This window comes from Miniopterus schreibersii, assembly GCF_964146895.1.
Source record: "Miniopterus schreibersii genome assembly, chromosome: 3".
Taxonomy (NCBI): Eukaryota; Metazoa; Chordata; class Mammalia; order Chiroptera; family Miniopteridae; genus Miniopterus; species Miniopterus schreibersii.
Genome location: NC_138103.1, coordinates 21017470 through 21043468, shown reverse-complemented (window position 1 = coordinate 21043468; position 25999 = coordinate 21017470). Strand labels below are relative to the sequence as shown.

The 25999-nt window shown below is 39.5% G+C and overlaps 1 protein-coding gene across 3 annotated transcripts; it reads left to right on the top strand.

Annotated features, from left to right (window-relative positions):
- Positions 1 to 9329: 9329 nt before the first annotated feature.
- Positions 9330 to 24680, top strand: CEP20 (centrosomal protein 20). 3 transcript variants are annotated; one of them, XM_081131893.1, is made up of 6 exons: positions 9330 to 9400; positions 12427 to 12624; positions 14979 to 15063; positions 17555 to 17691; positions 22662 to 22772; positions 23288 to 23376. In XM_081131893.1, exons 1-5 carry the CDS (start codon positions 9373 to 9375, stop codon positions 22736 to 22738), a joined length of 525 nt encoding a protein of 174 aa, XP_080988019.1. In that variant the 5' UTR covers positions 9330 to 9372; the 3' UTR covers positions 22739 to 22772; positions 23288 to 23376. The 3 variants fall into 3 exon arrangements, with proteins under 3 accessions (XP_080988019.1, XP_080988021.1, XP_080988020.1); XM_081131895.1 differs by having other exon boundaries at positions 9331 to 9400; positions 22662 to 24680; XM_081131894.1 differs by lacking the exons at positions 17555 to 17691; positions 23288 to 23376 and having other exon boundaries at positions 9331 to 9400; positions 22662 to 22934.
- The last annotated feature ends 1319 nt before the right edge of the window (positions 24681 to 25999 follow it).

Genomic DNA, 25999 nt, shown 5'->3' with positions numbered 1-25999 from the left:
TTTTAGACATGGAAAAGCTAAAACTAAAATTTATATGGTATCGCAAGGGACTCTGAAAAGCCAAAACGGTCCTGGAAAAAAAGAAATTTGGGAAACTCACATTTTATGATTTAAAACTTGCTATAAAGTTACTATAACCAAACATTGTGGTACTAGAATAAGGATAGACATATAGATCAATAGGCTAAAGTTATGACTGTAAATACATCTACTGTCAGTTGATTTTTTAACTGATTTTTTAAAATTTTATTATTGTTTAAAATATTACAGATGTCCCTTTTTCTCCCCAATGACCCGTTTCCCCCGTCCCTTCCCCCTCCCCAGTCCCTCTCCCCACCATTGTCCGTGTCCTTGGGTTGTGCATATATAAATTCTTTGGTTACTCTCTCCCCCTCCACCCACCCGCCCTCCTCCATCCCTCTGACATTCGTCAGTCTCATCTATCCTTCCATGTCATTGAATCTATTCTGTTCTTCAGTTTATTAAGTTCTTTAGATTCCATGTATAAGCGAGATCCTGTGATATTTGTCTTTCTCTGCCTGGCTTATTTCCCTTAGCATAATATTCTCAGGTCCATCCACACTGTCCCAAAGGGTACGAGATCCTTCTTCTTTACAGCTGCGTAGTATTCCATGGTGTGAATGTCCCACAGCTTTTTTATCCACTCACCTACTGATGGGCACTTGGGCTGTTTCCAGATCTTAGCTATTGTAAATTGCGCTGCTATGAACATCAGGGTGCATATATTCTTTCTGATTAGTGTTTCAGGATTCTTAGGAGATATTCCTAGGAGTGGAATCACTGGGTCAAACGGCAGCTCCATTTCTAATTTTTTGAGGAACCCCCATACTGTTTTCCATAGTGGCTGCCCCAGTCTGCATTCCCACCAGCAGTGTACTAGGGTTCCCCTTTCTCTACACCCTCGCCAGCGCTTGTCATTTGTTGATTTGTTGATGGAGCCATTCTGACAGGTGTGAAGCGATACCTCATTGTGGTTTTAATTTGCATCTCTCTGATGATTAGCGATGTTGAGCATTTTCTCATGTGTCTCTTGGCCATCCGTATGTCCTCTTTGGAGAAGTGTCTATTTAAGTCCTTTGCCCATTTCTTAATTGGGTTGTTTGTCTTTCTCTTGCTGAGTGCTATGAGTTCTTTGTACACTTTGGAAATTAGCCCCTTATCAGATTCATCCTTGGCAAATATGTTTTCCCAGACCGTGGGATTAACTGATTTTTTTTTTTTTTAGAGAGAGAAACATTGATGTGAGAGAGAAATATCACTCAGTTGCCTCTCACACGCGCCCCAACTGGGAATCAAACCTGCAACCCAAGTATGTGCCCTGATGGAGAATCGAACCTGCAACCCTTTGGTGTATGGGACAACACCCCAACTGACTGAGCCACTGGGCCAGGGCTGGTTAATTGATTTTTGACAAGACCATTCATTGGGGGAAAAATAATATCTTCAGCAAATGGTCCTAGGACAACTGGATATTTTCATGCAAAGAAGGAGGTTGGACATTGTACTCACATTATATACAAAAATTAACTCAAAATTAATTAACAACCTAAATATAAAACCTAAAACTATAAAATACATAGAAGGAAACCTAGAGGCAAATCTTCATGATCTTGGATTTGGCAATGGTTTCTTAAATATGACACCAAAAGTATAAGCAATAACAATAAAAATAGGTAAATTGGATTTTATCAAAATTAAAAACATTTGTGCATCAAACAACCCTATCATGAGGATGAAAAGACTGCTCACAAGATGGAAGAAATAATTTGCAAATGATATATCTGATAAGACTCTAATATCCAGAATATGTAAAGAACTTTGACAACTCAACAACAACAAAGAAGTCATTTAAAATGGGCCAAGGATTTGAGTAGCCACTTTTCCAAAGAAGATATTCACATGGCCAACAAACACATGAAAAGAGGATCGGCCCTGGCCGGGTGACTCAGTTGGTTGGAGCATCGTCTGGCACATCAAAAGGTTGTGGGTTCAATTTCTAGTCAGGGCACATACCTAGGTTGCGGGTTTGATCCCCAGTTGGGGCGAGTATGGGAGGCAACTGATTGATGTTTCTCTTTCTCCCTTACTCTCTCTCTAAAATCAATAAACATACCCACTGACATAAGTCAGTCTTTAAACCTGCCACGTACCGGGACTTCTGGTTATGTTTAATATTAAATGTTCTTACCAATAAGACAGTTTGATTTGAATCCAAAGGGAAAAAACAAGTCTAATCAATTAGGAGGGGTTTTTTGTGTGTGTTGTTTTAGTAGATGGAGTAAGGAGTGGCATGAAAATAACTCAGATAGCTGCCACTTTGACATGTTTCTCCAGCTTCCCCTGAAAAAACCTGCCCAAATCTGCCCAAGATCCATTTGCCACTGAAGAGGACTGAGGGAGATCTTTAATCCAGGCAAATCATTCAGGAATATAATTTTAGGACATTTTTATCTGCCCCATAAACTGTCACGTATTTTCTATGATTAATTATGGACCAGCAGGACAATTGCTGTTATTACATATAATTTTGAGTCAAGAAGGAACTTTATGAATGTTCTGTATGCATGTTCTAATAAATGTTCTGTGGAATGTACATTTGAACCCCACATTTAATTTGACATTTAGACTGTGTTGTTCAAGGGTCGATTGTATTTGGAAATAAAGTCAGATGAAAAATTCATTTTTCTAGTTCCTGTTGTCAGTTTCTCTGATGAAAGATGGCCATATCACTGGTTTTCAGTCCCACACAACCCAGTAGTCCCTCCTCAGAGCTGGGCTAAGTAAATAGGAATTTGGTTGCATGGCAGAAACATTTAGACACTTCAAAAGGTGACCCTGCCTCTCTCACTGGGACTGCAGAGTCTGGTGCTAGTTCATGGTGTTCTTTCTCCTTGCTGTATCCAGGTTCCCTTCCAGAAGAACCACTAGTACTCTTGGGTGGCTCCTCTTCTCTTCAGCTGATTGAACTTTTTTCCTGTATCAGTTAATTTTTTTCAAATACAAGTAGAATAAAGGCAGTTTTCTAAAAAAAAAAAAAAAAAAAAAAAAAAAAGTGTTTATTATGCATTAGCTAATTGTAGCCACAACAACATCCCAGGTAGATATTATTATACCTACAGATGGGGCATCAAGGCTCAGAGAAGTACAGCAATTTACCCAAGGTCACATAACTAGCCAGCATTCACACCAGTGGCAAGTGATAACAGACCTCTAATCTCCGTGGGTTCCACTTCTCGTCACTACAACAGAGAAGGGCCAGCTCCCCACTCATGCTCTAATTGCTTGGGCCAGGTAATTCTTTGAGTGTCAGTTTCAACTGTAAGATGAACTGCCTTTCAGGACTGCGTTCATTTAGTCATTCTATAAATATTTGTTATACCCGAGATCAGCAAGGTAAGCAAGGATTCTGTCCTGCAAAGCAGTCCAGCGTGGGCACCAGACATGAAATGACGAGTCACAGTCCGGTGCACACAGGCCGCCGCCTGCTTCTCTCCAGGTGCAGTGCAGGGAACACTCTGCTCTGGAATTTCTGCCTGGTGAGTCACCCTCCAGAGCCTCGGTAAGCACAGAGCAGTTAGGGACAAACTGATCAAGATCAACACACGGGAAGTTTTTTAGGGAGAGATCTTGAGATCTTGTCATGACACCTAGGGGGGAGGTTTGGGGGAGGGGATGAAGAAGTTGGATGGCTCTGCAGCCTCAATAAAGGCCTCAGCCTACCCAGGGAGGAAGCTCTGGAGTTGAGGGGATCCCAAAGAACTGTCCCACATTGAGGTGAGAAATCCAAACCTTTATACCCCAACATGGACCAGGTATTGAAGCAGTTTACCCCCAAGAAGGCTGCCTTGGGCCTGGGTGTGGGTGTGGGGAGAATAGGTGTGGTGCATCTCTGCTTGGAAGTCTTCTCCTGGTTCTGTACCCCTCCTTTTTCTCAGCCCCTCCCAACCCCAAAAATAGATCTAAGAAGAGGAAACTAATCTGGCCAGGGAAGGTTTAGCGAGAAATGAGGTGTAAACGCAGACCTGAAGGAGTGGAAAATAACTAGGAAGGAAAAGGAGAGAACATAAGGAAGTTTCTAGGCTGAGAGAGGGGCATATGCAAAGACCCAGCAGTAAGGGAGGGAGGGAAAGGGGAAAAGTGCCTCTTATTTCAACTATTCAGAAATAGTCGAATATGGTCAGTGGGCTCGGGGTCCGGTCCTGACTCTGCCATTTACTCAGTCACTTAAACTCTCCACATCTCAGTTTCTCTGTAAATGGGGATAATACCTGCCTCCCCGTTGTTTTTAGGATGAGGTGAAATAACACATGCTTCATCTATGTTAGTTGCTGTGTTTATTGCTCAGAAAATAATAATGGTGTGTTAATAATGCACCCCTTGCTTAGAAAAATTATAGAAGAGGAATTAGGAAGTTGGCAAACTTTTCCTTAGTAACTAAACAACTTAAGCTTGTGGACCATGTGGTCTCTGTTTTAATTATTCAACTCTTATTTATTTATTTATTTATTTATTTATTTATTTATTTTATTTATTTATTTTTTAATATCTTTATTGATTTCAGAGAGGAAAGGAGAGGGAGAGAGAGAGATAGAAACATCAATGATGAGAGAGTCATTGATCGAGCCCGCAACCCGGGCATGTGCCCTGACCGGGAATCGAACCCCGATCGCCTGGATCCTAGGTCGACGCTTTAACCACTGAGCCACGCCCGGCCAGGCAACTCTTTTTTTTTTTAAATTTATTTTAGAGAGAGAGGGAGGGAGAGATAATTGAGAGAGAGAAACATTGATTTGTCGTTCCACTTATTTAGGCATTCATTGGTAGATTCTTGTATGTGCCCTGACCGGGGATCTAGCCTGTGATCTTGGTGTTATCAGGACAAGGCTCTAACCAACTGAGCTATCTGACCCTGGCCTTAAGTACTCAACTCTTATTGTGTGGAAGGACCCACAGACCATAGATCAGAAAAAGGGCATGGCTGTGTTCTAATAAGACTTTATTTACAGAAACAGGAAGCAGTTCCATTTGCCAACTTCCCCAACTAAGATTATTAAACCACCAAAACAAGACCCTGTGGTTTGAGAAGAGATTTCAGGTCCCTTCTCTATGTACTCTTTCTCCCCTCACTTGGAACATTCTCTGCACACACCGGTTACATAGATCCGCACTGGTTTACAAAATCGCATAGCAATAACACAAAAAGTGAGACACAGCAATAGAATTTCCATTTGATCATCAGAAGATTTTGTAATTTCAGATTCCATGAAGTTCATGTACGGCTGTTTATTCTTCTTGAGATGATCCTGTGTCTAGAAGCTGAGGCTCATAATTGCAGTGATGAGGAAATATAATTGTCCTAGCTTAGTCTAACCCAAAAAACAGAATCTGAGACAAGGACTTATTTGCAAATAGTTTACCTTGTGAAGAATTCTGGGAAACTTGAGTGAGGAAACTGTGAGAGTGAAATAGGAAAGGAGGTATAACCAATGCAATGGTGTGCTATTGAGTTTGTTACTGCTCTGGGCAACGAGGTCTCAATACACTGAAGACCCCCTAAGGAACTATGCCTCAGAAATGTCCACCTGAGACATAGCTTGTCCACTGGCTACCATTGGTCAAGGGAGGTGTTAACTTTCTCCCATTTCAAAAATTGAGCACGTCAGGGTACTTAAGGCAGTGGAGAGGAAGTGCTATCAGGTTGCACCTGCACACAGCTGGTTGTGCACAGTAATATATGCACATAATTAGAAATTTAAATAGAAATTTTTCTATGGATTGAAAAGTAAGTTTTTGCCCATCAGTAGATGAGTGGATAAAAAAGCTGTGGGACATATACACTATGGAATACTATGCAGCTGTATAGAAGGATCTCGTACCCTTTGGGGCAGTATGGAGGGACCTGGAGAAAATTATGCTAAGGGAAATAAGCCAGGCAGAGAGAGACAAACATCACAGGATCTCGCTTTTATGTGAAATCTAAAGAACTTAATAAACTGATGAACAGAATAGATTCTGACATGGAAGCATAGATCAGACTGACGAATGTCGGAGGGATGGAGGAGTGTGGGTAGGTGGAGAGGGAGAGAGTTACCAAAGAATTTATATCCATATATGCACAACCCAAGGACACAGACAATGGAGGGGAGAGGGACTGGGGAGGGGGATGGGATGGGGTGGAATGGGGCATTGGGGAGAAAAAGGGACATCTGTAATATTTTAAACAAAAATAAATAAGAAATTAAAAAGAAAAAGTCTTTCTCTCACCATTGACTCTTAGTCACCCAGTCCTCCTCCATAGCGACAATTTTTATTTGTACTTTCTTGTATATCTTTTCAGAAGTAGCCCATGTATAGGAAAACAAATACTTAGTATTCCCCCTTTCTTTAAACCATTGGTGACATACTACACAATATTTACTGGACTGTGCTTTTCAAAATTTTTATCTATGCATCTTGCTGATGTGTGTGTGTGTGTGTGTGTGTGTGTGTGTGTGTGTGTGTTTAGAACACATTCTTCTTTGGAATGGCTGCATAATATTTCATTTATGGCTGTACTTTAATTTACTTAACCAGTCTCCCTACTGATGATATTGGTATTTCCAGTAATTTTTTAAAAGTCAAATTGAAGTATACATGCAGTCAAGTTCACCCTTCTAAGTGTACAGCTCTATGAATTGTGGTAAACATATACAATCGTGTAGTCACAGCCAAGATGTAGAAAACAGTTCCATCATTCCAAAAATCTCTCTCATGAGCCTGTTTAATCAGCTCCCTTCATTCATCCTCAGCCTGGCAACCACTGATCTGCTTTTTGTCCCTTTTCCAAAATGACATATAAATTGAATCGTACAGGATGTAGCCTTTGAGTCTTGTTTCTTTCACCAACACAATGCATTTAAGATTCATTCATATTGTTGCATGTATCCATGGTTGCTCCCTTTTTATTACTGACTGATATTCCATGGTACCTATATATCAGTTAGTTTCTAACCATTCACCAGTTGGAAGACAATGTGTCGTTTCCAGTTGGGGAAATTATGAATAAATCTGCTATAAATACATATTGCCTTTTGCATGGACATAAGTTTTTATTTCTCTTGGGTAAACACCTAGGAGTAGGATTACTGGGTTGTATAGTAAATGCATGTTCAACTTAATAAGCAGTTGCCAAACAGATTTTAAAGTGACTATACTACCAGCAAGACATGTACATTCGCCAGTATTCATTCTTATTGTCAGTTGTTTTTCTTTCAGTCATTCTGATAGGTAGATAGCCTTTTCTACTATAAACTGTGCTGCAGTGAACATTCTTACACACATATCCTTCGTAATTAGGTGGGAATGTATTTGTGAGGTACGTTCTTAAAACTAGAACTGGTGGATCACAGGGTGTGAAAGGTTGATTAGGTATTGCCAAACAGCCTTCTGAGAAGGTGGGGCCAATTTACCCGCCTACTACAGTTGGGATGTAAGGCACGTTTCCCCACATCCTCACCAACACAGTGTATTAGCCAATTTCAGTACATTTTTAAATGAAATTGTACGTTAGATGATTGCTGTGTATCTACCTCATAGAGTTGTTGGTGAGGACTTAAAAGTACAGCTTTTAGAGCAGTGCCTGCCATACAGAGAGTGGCCGTGGCTGTTAATTATTATATGATGACCACTACGGATCAGTCAATTCCATTTTTATTTGCCTCTCTCTCTGAGTTCATCATCAGTATCCTTAGGAATGCTTTTCTCTGAAGAGCTCAGACATTCTCCCTGAGGAATGTAGTTAATCCTTGTACATCTCTTCAGATGCTGGCCAGGAATTTCGGCCCTGTGGGTTTTACAGAACAGGGAAGTGTCACAGGATAGGACCTTTCTTTCTTTTTTTTTTTTAAATATATCTTTATTGATTTCAAAGAGAGGAAAGGAGAGGGAGAGAGAGATAGAAACATCAATGATGAGAGTCATTGATTGGCTGCAGCCCGCAACCCGGGCATGTGCCCTGACCGGGAATCGAACCCCGATCGCCTGGATCATAGGTCCACGCTCAACTGCTGAGCCCCGCCCGGCAGGGCCAGATAGGACCTTTCTAAGGTAACAAAACAGATCTGTGTCTCAGGTCAAAATTAATCTAGTTTGGAACAGAAATGGATTCTTCTAGGTTACAATGGCTTTCCAACTTTTTTCGACTGCTACCCACTTTAAGAAATACACAAGGAACCAGGATACACATATTATATACCCCAAACAGAAGTTTCAAAAAAAACCAATATTCCTCTTTTCTGTTTATTCCATTCCATTAAAAACACATTCATTGGGGGTCCACTAATAAATAGATTTCAAAAGCTACTATGGGGTTCAGACCAGCAGTTTCAAGGGCATTGTTCTAGGATTGAGGTCATAGATACTGGCCTTCTTGGCCATACAACTGGAATCATAGAGCCTCACGCTCAGTCTCGGGTGCATTATTATTACCATGTTCCTTTTTCTTCATTCCCTTGGGAGATTGGAGCTTCTCCGTTCATCAAGCATTTTCACAAACAGCCCTTGGGCTCCTTATGTATTGCCCAGTACTATCGAGTGCCAGTGGCAGCGAACAGGCTTTGAAGAGCAAGAGGCCTGGATTCAAATCTCACCTCCACCATTTGTCGGTGACTTTTGGTGAAGTCTCTTCAGTCATCAGAGGCTCAGCTTCTCCTCTGTAAATGGGGAGATAATAATAGAAAAGAAAAAAAAAAGCAACGAACTAACGTGTGTAAAGCATTTAGCACCGTTTCAGGCTCATAGTACTTCATACGGTGGTTCTCCAGACCAGCAGCATCGGCGTCACCTGGAACTTGTCAGAAACGCCATTCTTTGGACCTCATCCGGATTCACTGAATCAGAATTTACTCCCCGGTTATCTGTTTTCACAAGCCTTCCTGATGCTTCTGCTGCACGCTCAAGCTGGAGAACCTCAGGCTTATTGCACGGTAACTATTAACAATTAGTGCCCGAGGCCGCAGAGGCGGGAAGTGGGCAGATCATGAAAGACTTACGGGCTAAAGTTAAGCGCTAGGTGCCAGCAGCACCCGGTACCTGTAAGGTCCCGACCTGCCTCAGCCCCCGCTCCCCCAGCCTCAGGCCCCCGCGCCCTCTCCCGCCTCCCTTCCCAGCGCCCGCCTAGAGCGCAGGACGATCGTTGGGGGTCTCTCCTGACCGTCACCACCCACCCGTAACCGCGGAGCCCGGAAACTGAGAGGGGCGGGACTGGACGCGGCGAGAGCGGCGCGTTCATTGGCTACAAACCACGCCGCGGAGCGGAGCGGGGCGGGGCTGCGCGTGCGCACGACGGAGGCGCGCCCCTGGCGGCCGTTAAAAATGGCGACTGTCACGGAGCTGAAGGCTGGTGAGTGAGAGTGGGGGGCTTGTCAGGTGGAATGCTTCTGGTCTGCGGACTGTGAGAAGGCTGCGACGAAAGGAGGGCGCGCGGAGCAGGAGTCAGCCTTTCCGGGCGGTCGCTCTGCGGCGTCAGGGCCTGCGGGGTCGGCTGATGGGGTGGCCGCTGCGCCAGGGCCCTGGAGGGAATGGGTAGTTCAGGGCAGTTTTTAAACCGGCTTTGAGTTGGAGCAGGAGTCGCAGAATCTGCAGGTACCTGAGCGGTCTACAGTCCTGCACCTTGGGCCTCTGGCGCATTTTTTCTGGACCCCGCCTGGAACCGGGGCCTTGGCGTGGGCCTTTCACGCGGGGCCGATGTTGACGGTATCCACAGACTCTTGATGGTAGGCACAGCCCTAAGCCGTTTGGTCGGTTGTCTCACTGCGTCCTAACAGCCTGGGAGGCAGGTCCCGATTTTCTGTCGTGGGGGGAAAAACTGGAGGTAGAAAGTTGGCTGGCCTGGCTATTCTGTCTTTTTTGGAAGAGTTCCACAAAGAAGAGTCTTTAAGCTGATTAACATTTGCACACCGTTAGTTTTGACGCAGGTATCCAGACAGGTAATGTTAATAATTATAGTTATGAGTGATTGAGCCTCATATGCCGGGCACTGCCCAGCCCCTTTGTTCCCTAACTGACTCCATGTGACAACCCTGTGCCCTTTCCATACGTTAGGAGGCTGAGGCGCTGGGAGGTGGAACGGGCTCACCCTAAGCGATGTAGCCAGAAAGTTCTCACCCTAAGTGAGAACTAGGAAATGCTGCTCCTGAGCTCAGGGCGAGATCACTGAGTGATTCTACTGCTGCGCTAATAAAGCCGGTTCCAGTTTTCAGGGAACCCCACGTGGGGCCTGAGCCAGGAATTCTTAGAGACTTGGCGGGGAGGGGTTGAGTCTCTTTGCGATGAATCGGTAACCATGGAAATGAATGTGTATTTGTGGCCCTGGGCTGGTGAACAGTCACATGAAAGGCATGCCTCTAGCCGCAAGGACAGACTCCGCGTCAGTCCACGAGCCCTCTCCCTAGGAGGCGCATGTCGCCCATCGCATTGCCTACAACTTTGTAGAGCGCGAGATGCAAACCAGATTAAGAACCTCTTTCTGAAGGAGCTGTTGCGGCGCAGTGTGTTTGTTCAGCACGATAATAGAGGGAAGGGCAAAGCGATAGGGAACCCTAGAAGAATTCCTTGGGAATCGGGCGTTTGCCAGTCACTTATCTTACGTTTTAGGAGCTTTTACCTTTTTTTTTTTTTTTTTTTTAAGCACTTTCACGTTTTTCCACCTCACTTGGTTCTCCCTCTGAGAGGTAGAGCTCATGTTGGAGAAGGCAACTGAGGCCCGAGCTGGCGACCTACCGCCGGGGTGGTGGCGAGCTAGGCTGGGTTTCTTAGCTCTGGCTTCACTCATTTCTCTGCCGAATTTGAGGCTGTACTGTGTGCAAATGCCAAGTAATTGGGCCGAGATCCTTGCCAGTGGAAAAAAAATCTTTCCATCTAATTTCCAAAGATGGAATTAGAGAATAGGGATTTGGTTATGATCCCAAGGATACAATAAGGCTATACCTTCCTTCTAGGGGCCTGTTACAGAGTCTGATTTGGTGATAACCATATGTACGTACATACCTGCAAAGAGTTTGAGGGGGTGATTTTAAAATTAGGGGTAAGAAAGGTTTAAGTCTAGTCTAGATTCTGTCTCTTTAATCATAGGACCAGGTTTTTGTTATTTATGAAAACTTAAAAAATACTTATGTTCCTGGGCCCCCTTTATGAATTTTCATTATTGTGTAGTTATTTGGTGCCTTTGACAGGGCACAGTACGGTATTAATCTATATTTATTATAGCCAGTAGTATACGGCACTATATTATAATGCTCCTAGGTAGCATTTATTGAGCTCTTACTTTGTTCTAGGCACTGTGGGTGATATGTGTTGACTCTCTGCAGTTGTTATTTAGCAATTAGGGGCAATTTGAAAAAAGAAGGTTCTAGACCCCTGCAAGGATGGTGCCAATTCAGTTCTATGTCTTTACTATCGATACTAATACCTATTGCTATCTCATCACAACTACTAATATTTGTCATAATGACCCTTATTCATCAAGAAGTTAGGTTACATTGAACATATATATCCTTGATTTCTTAAGACGGCAGTGATATACTCTGTGTTAGATTTCTGACTAGGCTTAAAATTTCAAAATCTTTTTGCTTAAGGAATTAACTTCTAATTGTCTTTAAAAAACAAAAAACCAAAACCCACCCTTTCATTCAGAATGAGCCATTCCCCAAGAGTTCTGGATATCAAAGGTTTCTATACAAAAGACAGGACATATTCCTTCCTTTTATGGAGTGTACTTGTAACCTTTAATCATTTTCTTTCTAGACCAGAGGTTTTTGGGGACACACAGAACCTGTCTGCAGTGATAACCACTCTTGAAAATGTATGAGACATTGAGGGTTAAGTTCAAGTCCCAGTATGCTGACTATAGTTCCAGCCCCCCTTTTTCCTCCACTGAAAAATGTGCATCAGACTGTAGCCTGTGCCAGTGACGATGTTGGAAGTATAAACTTGAATTTTCTTAAATGTTAAAATAGTAAATTACTCCAACATGGGAACTTTTTTTTTTTTTAAATATATCTTTATTGATTTCAGAGAGGAAGGAGAGGGAGAGATAGAAACATCAATGATGAGAGTCATTGATTGGCTGCCTCCTGCTGAGGATCAAGCCCACACCCCCGCATGTGCCCTGGAGGGGAATCAGACCTCCATCTCCTGGATCATAGGTTGATGCTCAACCACTGAGCCATGCCCGGCTGGGCAGGAACTTTATTTTTTATTACATACATGGCTTGTGGTAGTGAATGTGGTAATTGTTCAGTTCATCACAATGTTTAGATTGAAAGCTGCTGTTGGGCAATTTACCTTTTAAACCATTTTCTTTAAAGTAAGCCTAAGAATGAAAAAATTTATTCTATAACTGAAGCATTAATGTTTTATATTTAACAGTTTTAAAGGACACCTTGGAGAAAAGGGGAGTCTTAGGGCATTTAAAAGCGAGAATTCGAGCTGAAGTTTTCAGTGCCCTAGATGATGAAAGTGTGCCCCGACCAACATTATCTCATGAAAACCTTCTTATTAATGAATTAATTCGGGAGTATTTGGAATTCAACAAATATAAGTATACAGCATCTGTCCTCATAGCAGGTAAGAGGTTATTGTTAGTCACCTGAGACAAAATCTGCTTATTCCCTTCCACCAATTCTAAGAAAGTATTTAGCCTGGAAATCTAATTCCATTACAAAACAGTGTCATCTCAGTGACTGGGACATAAAATCACACGGGCTCTTTCCATACCTTGAACAGGTTCTCATGAGGCTTGTATTGTAGGGAATATAAATAACTAAATAAGCACTAGGAGCATACTTTGAAAAATCATACATAATTTTTGATACTGAGAATAAACAGTTGTTTATATTTTATTGTTTACTGCCATGCCAGTCTTTTTTCTATGGATACGCTTTTAAAATGTGCATGTTTAATGTATACATATATATTATACATACATATTCTTTATTTAAAAACATAAAACATTGGAAATAAAGCCTCAAAATATTACTACTATGTATCAGTTAGGGATATATACAAATGCATGTAAAAGCATGGTATTTAATTTAATAGGGATTAGGAAGGTAAACTCCAAACTCATCTAGTGATAAGAGGGAGAGAAACAGTATTGGGGAAGGAGTGGGCAGTTAAAGGTAAATGTATCTGTTAAATTTTATTTCTTAAGAAAGTAAAAAAAACTGGAAAGATATATGCAGTAGTCAAGACAGGAATTACTTCTGGGCTTCAGGAAGAAATGAGATTGGGTGGGAGGATGATCAAAGCACCTTGAATATATAGGGTGAGGCAAAAGTAGATTTACAGTTGCGGGTATGTGAAACAGTTTATTCTTGTATTATTATTTATTATTTTCTACATAAACAGCTATAAACCCATTTTTACCCCACCCTGTACATCCTTTAATTCCCTTAAGGGTTTTGTTTTGTTTTTAGAGAGAGGAAGTGGCGGGGGCGGGGGGGGGGGCAGAGAGAGATGTTGATGCTAGAGAGAAACATCAATTGGTTGCCTCCCAAATGTGCCCTGACTGGGAATAGAACACCCCACCTTTCCGTATATGGGACGACGCTCCAACCAACTGCGCCACACTGGCTAGGGCTAATTCTGTTAAAGTTTAATCTGTGCTTTAAAACTATTTCGTGTCTTAGAGGTGTACCTCATCAAAGAAAAGAAATCATAAAGTAGATTTTGGAAGAGAGAATGAATTCTTTGTGATGCCAGAACTTTACATTAACATCTTTTATTTAATATTAAGCACATCTTAACTGAATAAAGACTGATGGTTTTTACTGGTTTAAGGATCTTTAATATCAGTATCTCCACTTTCCTCCATTTGTTATAGACGTCTGCATAATACCATTAAGACTAAGAAGAAAATTATGAAAATATCATTAATTAGGTGTCTTGAATTTGAGCTTCCCTAGAATGAAATACAGTGACAGTCAAATTTCATATTAAATGCCTTTTTTTAAAAAAAAAAATTGAGGTATAGGTACCATGCATTATATTTTACTTTTTTTAGTATACAGTTCTATGGATTTTGCCAAACACACAGTTGTGTCACTACCACCATAGTCACGATATAGAACATTTCCATCACCCCCCAAAATTTTCTGTGCCCCTTTGTAGCCAACTTCTTTGCCTATCCCACACCCCTAGCAACCACTGATCTTTTGTTATCTGTATCTATCATTTGTCTTTTCCAGAATTTCCTATAAATGGAACCATATAGGATATAGACTTTTGCGTCAGCTTCCCTTCACTTAGCATAATGCATTTGAGATTCAGCCATGTTGATTTTTTTCTCCCATGAATGACATTCCATTATGCCAGTTGATGGACACTTGGGTTGCTTCCAGTTTTGGCAATTATGAATCAACCTGTCATAAACCTTCACCAAAGGTTTTTGTGTGAACATATGTTTTAATTTCTCGTAGATAAACTGCTAAGAGTGGATTACTGGATTATGTGTTGTAAATATATGCTTACCTGGATAAGAAACTGCTCAACTGTTTTTCAAAGTGGCTGTACCATTTTTGCCCTTTTACCAGCAAAGTGTGCGATTTCCAGTTGCCCTGTATCCTTGCCAGCATTTAATATTCGGGTTAATTTTATTCTTAGAATTATTGCCACCAAATGGATATTGGTACTATCACATGTTTAATTCACAGACTTCTCAGAAACAGACTTCTGAAGGCTAGCATTGTAGTTTAAATGCAGAAGCACTATTTTCTTAACCAAAAATTAGATTAAAAATGAATTTATGATAAACCATATTAAGTTAAATATTTAACAAAGTATTGTAAAAGTCATAAAATCATAAGTTGGATCTGCCATCATCATTTTCCAAAATCTGAAAAATGTTTATACCTGGTAAATGTGTTTCTTATCACAACCATATTTGCTTAGACTCAGTGTTTTCATGATTTTCCCCCCAGAATCTGGTCAACCGGTGGTTCCACTCGACAGGCAATTTCTCATCCGAGAACTAAATGCATTTGAAGAATCAAAGGATAATACAATGTAAGAACTTATTTTTAAAATATGCTTTCAGATAGTATTGTATTGGAGTCATAATCTCATAGTGGTGGTTTTTATTTCATTTTAATCCAGCAGGTATTTATTTGAGTCTAGTGTGTATCTAGCACTGCACCAAATCCAAGGTATGCAGCAGTAAACTGGTCAGATGAGGTGTCTCTGAAGCTCAAATTCCCATGGTTTCAGAGGACAAAACAGCCCCACCTCTTTCTAAGGGACACTCCTCTTGGCTTCTTGATCCATCCTTTTCTTCTTCTGATGCTGTTGCTCTATCAGTTGTCTTCTTCCTCAGATTTAACTCTTCTGCCTCATTGCTTCCTTCACTTCAACTTAGGAATGTATTCAGATCTCCTCTCTCCAAAATTAAACTATCAACTTCCAACCCCAAGCTACTGCTAAGATCTCCTTTTTACTGCTGCACTTAGTGACAGTCAACCCTCTGCTTTTATTTTATTACCCCTCTGTGGTCCTCCCTGCATCTTAAATTCTCTCCACACCATTTACAAAAAACTATGCTCTTAAAAAGAAGAGTAATCACTTCTAGTAGTTTCTTAGTTCTTTTCCTACTTCAGTGTTTCTTAAACTTTTCCCAGAGGATCCCTGAGTGGCAAAAAAATTGTCTGTAGGTACCTGGGAACATATAGCTCAAAGCAGTCTTTTCCTAGCAAGAAATTTCTCTGAAGTCTTACGTTTTCTCTTTCAAAAAAATTCACTGAATTTTTTCATTCTACTTCATGGTGTAATTGTTTTACCATAAAAATGTTTTTAATGACATACCAATTAAATTGAACTCTCACAAATCTTTGTATGAAATTGTTCCAGGATCATATGCCACCTTTATCCTGTAGTTTGTACCAGGTCTCTAGCATACATTTCCAGTTTAGCAGCTCAGTTTTACTGAGTTTCTGCAGCAGTTTGTAATAGATATCAATTTTACTCTTCCTTACATTTTTTTCATTTGTCTTTTGTGACGGTCTTGATTTTCCTGTCTCCCTAATGGTGTTCTGCCTGTCTTTATTGGCTCCTTTGGGATTCCTTTAAATGTGGGCACTCCCCGAGTTTTGTACTTTTCTTCTTGTTCCCCTGCCCACTCTTCTAAGTATTCTTGAGCCTTTAATGATATTTCCATGCTGATGACTCACACAGTGGAGCCACAATGCTGTAATGACCTAGTCTCTGAAGGTGCAGAGCGCTTTTACTTAAGTCTTCCTTGATTCATTACAAGTGAATTTAGCCCACAGTTGGGGAGGGCAGTTAGACACCACCTTTTGAAGGGAAAGAAACGTCATAATTTAAACCATCACACCTGCTAATAAGTAAATAGATATCTTGAAAAACTAAATCCATTAAATTGTGTTTTAGATTATGAGATTGGAAATGAAGGAAAACATTTCTTTTGTACCTCTCTATTGTCAGCAGAGCAGCTTCTGTTTGTGCTAGGGCACTAATATAAATCTAAGGCAGCAAATTGTAAGGAAAAGAATACTGGACTTGGGGTTCAAGTATGAAGTTTGCTTACTTAATTTGATCTGGCCCTGCCAAGGCAACTGCAGGTGGGACTTGAAATTCAATAAATCTAGGAGCTTTTTTCATTGCTAATTCTTAAGTTGATTATTTTGTATGGCCCTCGAATGATGTTATAAATACCCAAATCGCCCTTGGCAGACAAAAGTTCCCCACCCCTGGCTTCCTTACTAGCTGAGGGATTTCTAGCAAATTCTCTTTGAGCTGTGATTTTTCTCATTTAAAAGTTGGGGATGATTACTATGACATCACAAGGTGAGGATAAACTGAATAGAAGCAGAAATGTTTTGTAAACTGTAAAGTAACTTTTTAAATGTTAGTTTTTACCCAACTCCTATATAGCTAGCATTTACATACCATTTAATATGTGCTAGGCACAGTTCTAAACATTATTAACTCATTTGGTCCATAACAACCCTACGAGGTAGGATCTACACTTATCCTCATTTATAGCGGAGGAAACATTTATGCGACTGGGACATTAAGAATCTTGCTGAAGTCAAGTGGCAAAGCCAGGATCTGAAACCAGGTGGTATGTCTCTTGGGACATAAGACTTTCTCTAGGCAAGGATTTATTAATGTAATAAGTGTTGATTGAATACTTGTTGTGTATCAGACTATATTAGGTACTGAGAAATTTTATACTGGACTTTGGAGTTTAAAAGCCGAATTCCTGTGTATTGATTGAATTTGTATTTCAGTTTAGATGAGATTTAAGTTGTTAACATTTCCCCCCCCAGGTTTTATAATTGTCTTTGGAGTTAAATAGTACTCTTAAATTTAAAAAAGCATGAACAGTTTGCAATTTGTATAATAACTGTGCAACTTTTTTTTTAAGTCCAGTGAATTACTGGGCTATTTTGGTGTCAGAGGCTACCTTTTAAAGCACAGATGTTTTAAGCTCTTTCTATTTATGCAAATTTAATTGATTTTGGTTTTCTTCCTGCCATAGACCCCTTTTATATGGGATTTTAGCTCACTTCTTGCATGGAACTAAGGATGGCGTCCAAAATTCATTTCTGAAAGGATCTTCACTTCAGCTTCCAAACCCAAATCCTGGTAGACAGCCTAGTGGAAGAGAGCAAATGGGTATGAGTTTTCTGAGATTTCTCACTTAGCTGTTAGCAAGTGTATTTTCTTTGTGTATATGTTTATCTTTGGAATAGTTTTGTCCAGGCTCTTGGGCCTTAGTCCAATCCCGCTTACCTCTCGGACAGTTTAAACCTGCTGTTTATCCCCCGCAGCAGCCAGAGTGCCTTTTGGAAAGCAAATCTCGGGGGAGGCACGTAGATGGCTGGACAAAAGTTTTAGGTAAAATTACTATACAGAAGTATTGAAAACCCTGAATTCCTTATAAATTTGTACTTTCTGGAGCAGCTTAGTCCTTAGCATACTGAACAAATAGCTTTTTAATGAATCTTCATGGTCTTTTTACTTTAAGACTAAAAAGAGGCCAAATTGTTGAACAGAGATAGAGAAGTCACAGGTTTATGCGTCCTTTGCATTTTCAGGATACTTTTTTGTGGCACAGTAGTAGGTATCTACAAATAAAAAAATCTTAGGAGAGTAGCCCATATTTCTTTCAGAATGCATACTCTTTAAACAAGCTGTCAGTTTTGATTATATCAGCAGTAGGACCTCAGTTTGATCATCTGAACAAAGTGTTTTAGAGCTCAATGTGTCTTACTGTGGGGGAGAGGTGATCTCTCTTTTTAAGAAGGTCAGGTGAGGCTCAGACAGCTGATTATCAGAACAAATACAACTCTTGAAATAATGTTGAAATAAACTTTGAGGAAACATCTAAAATGTTTATTGCCTTTTGTAGTTTTCCTAAACTTCTATGAATAATATTATCTTAAATATTAGCTTAAGATCTTTAGATCAAAAAGCTTGTGGCCTTTTTGAGGTCATTTCTGACTTTACTAGGACTTATCCTTCTATATATCTTAGAGCTGGATGGAACATTGGAAAAGAAAGCATTCCCAGCTAGCTATTTTACAGTTGAGAAAACCAAGACTAAGAGGTGAATGACTCATCTAAAGCCCATAGCTGATCATTTTTAGCAGCATCAACACCTCTGATTGCCATTCCTGTACACTTTGCCATTTAAAGAACAAAAAAACAAAAAAAAAAGAATATGGGGTTTTCCTAGTTCCCTTTTCAGGGATTGAATAAGGAATTGTCATTAGTGCCTGCTTTTTGGCAGCTACTTAAAAAGCAAAACAAAACACAAGTACATGAGTAAATCTCTAAACATTCAAATAATATAATGTAAAATGCCCTTTAACCCCTTCTTTCCTGCCTCTCCCTAACTCCCCTTCTATAGATATGGTACCTCCATTAGCAGCTTGGTGGGTGTCCTTCAGGACTTGCTGGTATCTGTGTGTTTAAACACAATCTATCGTACACTAGAAGTGGAACAACGCAGAGAGGATCAACATGGCTCCTGTGCCAGGATGAGACTCAAATTTTTGTTACCCTTTAGGTATGAGGGAGAAAGAAAGGCTTTTCCAGACAAACAAAAGCTGAGGGAATTTATCACCATATGTCCTGCATTGCAGGAAATGAAAGGAGCTCCTCTACTTGAAACAGACAGATAAAAGTATACAACATTTTGAATAAGATGACAAACAGAAGCAGGAAGTTTTAACTCGATTTCAGAATAGGCTATTTAACACCTAATTAAAACATAAAGGTTAAAGTGGGGAAATATTTTTTTAAAAAGCCCTTTGTGCTCTGTAGTTTACCTGACTTCTCTGGGATTCCAGTGGTGAGTTCTCTCTGTTCCAAACCTCCCTCCTTCCCTTGTATATAAAAACAGTGTTGCTTACAGTTAATATTGTGAGAGTTTTACATAACTTCCAAACACCAGTCTCAAAGAAAAGTTGATATCTTGTGCCTGGGGACGGGATATAGGTGGTTAGAGACAGGAGTGAATAAATTCACATTTGTAACCCGTTTCACCTTCCTTTTGAATTCTGAACCATGCATTACTGCATTAGTATTCAAAAAATAATTAGATTTTAAAATACAGGAGTGGGCAAAAGTAGGTCAGACTCTGTGCCAAAGTGTGCTTGAGTATAGCAAGTAGACTACGAGAATGTGTAAATAATGAAGGCCAACAATTTGAGCACTCACAAGATTGTACCTGAGTTCACTGTGCCATTGTGACAGTCTTTTGAGTTAATAAAGCTATTGTAGTTATTATAACCTGCATGTCTTTCCGTATAAACAACTGTAAAGCTATTTTTGCCCACCCCTGTATGCACTGTTACTCTACGTATTATTCTACATTTTGCTTTTTACTTGTCAATATATGTAGATCTACTTCTCCCTCATTTTTAACTGTATAGTATTCCATCATATTGCTAATCACTCTTTACTGATGTATGTTTAATTTTTTTGCTTTTACAGTATTACAGTGCAGCCTTACTAGTTTGTTCACACAAGTATTTCTCGTCTGGATGCCTAGAAGTAGAATTGCTGGTTCAAAGCATATGTGTATTAAAAAATAGTCTAGTATTGTCATATTTTCCTCCCAAAAGAATTTACCAGTTTGTGCTTACCAAAAGTAAATGACAATACTAGTTTCCTTGTTTTGTTGTTACCAGTGGTTATTGTACACATTAACACTTGTTAGCACAGCAAACCCATGACATTTGTATTTTCAGTCCCATGAGGAAAAATAGCCTCTTGAGAGATAACTTTTGTGACTTGTAAGCTTTTTATAATCAATCTCCTTAATATTCATGGCTAATGACTAATAAGAAAGTTGTAAGTAATAGAGTATTTAACTGAGTTCTCCTCAGATGAAGGTCATGGATTAACTGCTGGTAGCCTATACCACGGTGGACAGGGTCGACTGGGGAGGGGTGGAGAGGATGAGGGAGCGCATTAATTACTTTGGGTCCTTCCTGTATAAAGTGCCAGAGACATCAGAGAGTTGAGTTCAAGCCCTTGAAGCTGTGGGTGCCTATTCTGTGGAAAGCTCTGTGGAAGACCCAGAAATGAGGATGACTTCTGAACCAATAGAACAGTGATTTTGCAAATTATTTTTCTTGATCATCAAAAATTTTCTTGGCCTCTTTGTGCAATGACTTGTGAACTGTCAGCCAAAAACTGCATTATGTAGCCCTGGCTGGTGTGGCTTAGTTGGTTGAAGTGTTGTCCCATGCACTGAAAGGGCACATGATGCCTGGGTTGTGGGTTCCATCCCGGGGTGTACAAGGGATGTTTCTCTTTCTCTCTCTTGCTCCCTCTCTAAAATCAATAATAAAAAAAACCTGCATTATGTTCCAGTAACATGTTTAAGCATTCCGTTTCCTTTCTCAACTCTAGCTTACTGTTTAAAGGATACATATGTTTTATTTTACAACATTGACAAGGTTATGAAGATGTTAAAATAATTATTCAGATTACACTACCTTATCTCTACACAAGCTCATCCAGCTGAAATATAAAACAGTAAACTTAAATTCTCTCTTATTTGAAAGTAAGTCCAAAGCATGCCAACATGAAAGCATTTCTTTTATTAAAGCTTTCAAAGTGCTGAAAAAAATGAAGAAGGTGTATGTAGACACACTTACCTTTGAAATAGTAGCCAATTCATTAGTGCTGCTGCTATTAATACTTGTTATATTGGAGGCAAAGTAGTAGTTGTTGCTATAGATTAAAGACTAGATACTTTATAATATGTAACATCATTATCAGCTTAACTTTATGCGTATCTATGAAGAAGTATGTAAATAACATACTTCATTTTTTAATAATGCTTTTATAGAAAACCTAAAATGCTTGTGTTCTAAAGATACTGTGAATTTTGTTTTGTTCAATAAAGTTGCCTAAAATTGAGGGAAATTGTTTTTCATCTGTGAAAATTTACATTATTTCTGAGCATGATCAGCTATGTCTGGACTAACTAATAAGACCGTGTATACAATCAAATTGTCTTTAGAATTAGAAAATCCAATATGTGTTTTTGGTGCTAAAATTACATGTTTCTAACAACTTGTCTAAAATTTGTATTTTTCTCATGTTATGAAAATTATCATTTAAAAAGGTTATTTTTTTCAGTTGTAAAAAGTGAGGAATTGGGGGAGTTTCACACTTTCTTAGGAATTTAGTTTGTGCATTGCACTTTGGTCACATTGTATATTAAGTGTCTTAGTTTCTTTTAATCTAGAGTACTTTTGTGCTCTACTTTTTCCCCCATTACAAAAGAAGTGACTAGGGCCCCTTCTTTACTATGGCTGGAGCACAGTGAGTGGTCACAGGGCTCTGGGCTCCTCTGAACTCTGAAGGAACTTTATTGTTTTGGCTGAAGAACTTTGTCTACAAATTCTTGGATAGTTTTCTGATTTGGGCAGGAAATTGTAAATGATGCTAGTTTTTCTTCTTGCCACAAGAGGGTGCTACTGGGAGGTATTTCTAGTGGAAGAAAGGTTTATTTTTTTCTTTTTGATTGAAGAGCTTTGACATCCCTCAAAATGCTAATTAAACACTCTGTCCTTTATTGTGAATTCCATTCTTTACATATAACATGAGAGAAGTTTGTAGCTATTTTATGGGTTTACTCCAGGGGGTACTCTATTCATTTAAAAAAAAAGCCAAGAAACTTCTGAGTAATTAGAGTCCCTAGTACAAAACATTTCTGATATTTTTCAGTAGTGTTTAAAAAGTTGTGAGCTTTTTTCATTGTCCTAAGCAGTCTGAAGAACTCATTCAAGCCCTGGCTGGCTTTGCTCAGTGGTTAGAGCATTGGCCCATGCACTGAAAAGTCCCGGGTTTGATTCCAGCCAAGGGCATGTACCTTGGTTGCAGGCTTGATCCCTGGCCCTGGTTGGGGCGAGTGTGGAGGCAACCAATCGATGTATTTCTCTGTCTCTTCCCCTTCTACTCTCTCTGAAAAGCAATGGAAAAAATATTCTCGGGTGAGGATAAATAAAGAACAAACTCATACAATATTAAATATATAACATCCTGAAATATATGTAGTTGTGTCTGCCTACTGCCTATTTTAACTTGGGATAAGCATTGACATTCATTTCTGTTAATTTCAGATGACCACCTAAGAAAAGAGAAGGGGAAAAATGCTAATATCGAAGATCTTCATATTTCTCAAGCTGTGAAGAGATGACATTTTCATTTGGGGCATCTTTTATCTTAAAATTGTATGTATTAAATAACTTATTTATTTTCTCGTTGCCAAAACGCATCACAGTTATTTGTACTTTGTACAAATTTGAGTTTCTGCAAAATATTTAGTCTTTCGTGCTTTAGTGCGTTTGTGAATAAAAGCTAACTCTGTCACCTAGGTTACTGGATTTGACTTGAAAGAAAATGTATTGTTTTTAGGAAGTATTTTAAAGGTCCTTAGATTTGTGAGAAATGGAAAGTCTTTGTAGTATCCTATACATTCTTCTAAAAAAAATAAACCCAGGTCTGTAGAGCCATATCATCTGCTCTTTAGCATGGCTCATTAAGTAAATTTCCTTCAGGCTGGAATTATGTGGATTTGTAGAAAAATTCATGTTTTTTAAATAACACTAAAGCCAGAAAAAATTATAAGTTCTTTTTTGATTACCCATTTTTTCAGATAACCATTTATAATTAGATTAAAATATCTGAATTACTATCTAAAATTGAACTTTTAAACTAGGTAACAATGTACTTTTTCTTTCCTTAGATCATTTTGGCTTCTACTGGAAGATTTAATTAAAATGTAGAGGGGGAACTAATTCTTTTAATTTTGCTGTAAGTAAAACAAAGAGTTTATTTGATTACATGAAGAATGTGGAATCAGCCTGAAGAGACAGGCTTTAGGAGAATACCAGAAAGTACCTTTTAAAAGATGGCATTGTTTAACCTCTATGTGGCCTTCAGTTGTGCAATTATAAGATGAGCTATGAAAGGGCCAACCCCTAGTTATTTGGGCTCTGAAAGTCTTATTAAATGTCAGTTTTTATCCTTGGGGTAGAAAAATAGTAAGAACTATCATAGTGCTATCTCTAAAATGCTGCTTTGATATTTATTAAGATATTTTTATAATGTGGAGTCTACAGACTGATTTCACTGAAAACTGACTTACAGTAGCAGAACCTGACTGGCAAAAGTCATAGGTATATTCAGAGCACAACTGCATGGGTACCTGGATACTGACAACATTTAGCTTAAACATCTTCCACGGGAAAAGTGATCAGGGCTGTAGTTGGCAAAATTGGCATTCTCGTTATGGTATTGACCCTGTGCTACCTTTGGAAATTATTGAAACTTTTGATTTTATATTTGGTGCTAGTCAGTGTTTAGTCCTTACACATTAACCAAGAATTTTTATCTGAATACAGAAAAATATTAAAGAAATCCCCTTAAACCATACTTTACAAGTCAAAGGATTTTAAGAAGCCCTATTGGTGGGCTAAAATTATATAGGTGTAGAAATATTATAAGGGTTCATTTCTATTTTTTATTATTATTATTTTTGTTAATCCTCACTTGAGGATATTTTTTCCATTGATTTTTAGAGAGAGTGGAAGGGAGGGAGGGAGGGGGAGAGAGAGAGAGAAACATCGATGTGAGAGAGATACATCAATTGGTTGCCTCCTGCATGTGCCCTGACTGGGGCTGGGAATGAACCTGCAACCCAGGTATGTGCCCTTGACCGGGAATTGAACCTGTGACCCTTTGGTGCTCAGGCAGTCTCTCTACCACTGAGCAACACCAGCCAGGGCTCAGTCCCATTTTTTAAAAGAAATCTATAGTATCTGATTAAAATTATGATTTTTATTATATGTGGGAATATAAATATCTGAAGTTTTCTCAGACGACTTGGTTTACATACAAAGGTGTTGGCAGTGGACACTTAAGTTTACCTCAGGAATTGCAATCATGCAGCACTAGATTAAGAAAAAATGCCAGAGTTTAGCATACTGATGTAAAATTAAATTATCAAAATAGAAGCTAAACAGAATTGTCACGTGTAGTTCATTGTGGTTTTATGTGCATTATTCTGTAACTTGTATGTACCTAGGCAACTTTTATACTTTCGATGTATCATTTAATAAAAAAACGTTAAGTGATTCACCTTTGTGCAAAGGTGGTTTTTGTGATTGTTCTGTCATCAAAGATATAGACCAGAACCTGGCAACAACTCTCCAGACCTTCCTTCGGGATCTCCAGCAGCCTAGTTGACGAGGGTAGAGTCAGGTTGAGGAAGGGGAACTTCTCATGTATGTGCACTTGGCATCAGCCATCTCACCTCAGAACAAACCCTTCATAGGGTGGCTGGTGGTGTCAGTCTCTAGGAGGGGCAGTATAAAAGTCGATGGGGCCATATATGTTGTTTTTTATTTACATTTTTTTTAATCCTTGAGGTTTTTTTTCCATTGCTTTTCAGAGAGGGGGCTGGTGGAGAGAGACACAGAGAGAGAGAAACATCGATTGGTTGCCTACCGTAGGCACCCCAACCTGGGCCAGGGATTGGGCTGGGCCCAGGGATCCAGCCTGCAACCAAGGTACATACCTTTGATCAGAATCGAACCCAGGACCCTTCAGTCCGAGGGCTGACACTTTAACCACTGAGCCAAACTGGCTAGGGCTGTTTAGTATTAATTTTTATGTTTGGAAAGGAAAAAACCACCTATTTTCAAAATATTATGAGAGTCCAGCCAGGCTTGGCTCAGCGGTTGAGCATCGACCTAGGATCCAGGCGATCAGGGTTTGATTCGCGGTCAGGGCACATGCCTGGGTTGCAGGCTCCATCCCCAGCAGGAGGCATGCAGGAGGCAGCGATCAATGACTCTCTTATCATTGATGTTTCTATCTCTCTCCCTCTCCTTTCCTCTCTCTGAAATCAATCAAGATATATATATTTTTTAAAATATTATGAGATTTTTATGATTATCCACAAAGGAGGAACTTGGGCTAAGAAAATCTGCTCCAGAAATTCCTATACTCGGGATTTTTCAACACTGTCAACTAATTTATAAACCAGTAGTTTAAAAAGATAATGGGCTGAAACATTTAAAAGATAAAGGAAAGACAAATATAAATATAGAGAACCTATCAAACTATTCTCATAGATTCATAAACTAAATTAGTACATCAGTGCTGGTGGTTTTCATGGCATTGTTGGGAGACATCTTCTAGAAATGCAAGGGAAAAGTTGGTTTACACAAAAATAGTATGCAAATTGGAACTAAAGAGGGATTTAGGAAAAGCGGAAATTTAAAACTTGGGGAATCTAAAAATTCAAAGCAGGAGCAGAGTGGCTTTTGAAGATGATAAATTTAAGCTCCGCATATATGTTTGCATAGAATAAACTAATAGCTTTATAATTATGTGCAAGAACACATTTGTATATGACTCACATGCCTGTATGATTATGTAAAATCTGATATGT

Bases quoted from the DNA above. Each gene is read 5' to 3' on its own strand.
- CEP20 (XM_081131895.1), top strand. From the start codon at position 9,373: ATGGCGACTGTCACGGAGCTGAAGGCTG. The intron at 9,401-12,426 runs GTGAGTGAGAGT...TATATTTAACAG, and splicing joins TGTCACGGAGCTGAAGGCTG to TTTTAAAGGACACCTTGGAG. The intron at 15,064-17,554 runs GTAAGAACTTAT...TTCCTGCCATAG, and splicing joins GAATCAAAGGATAATACAAT to ACCCCTTTTATATGGGATTT.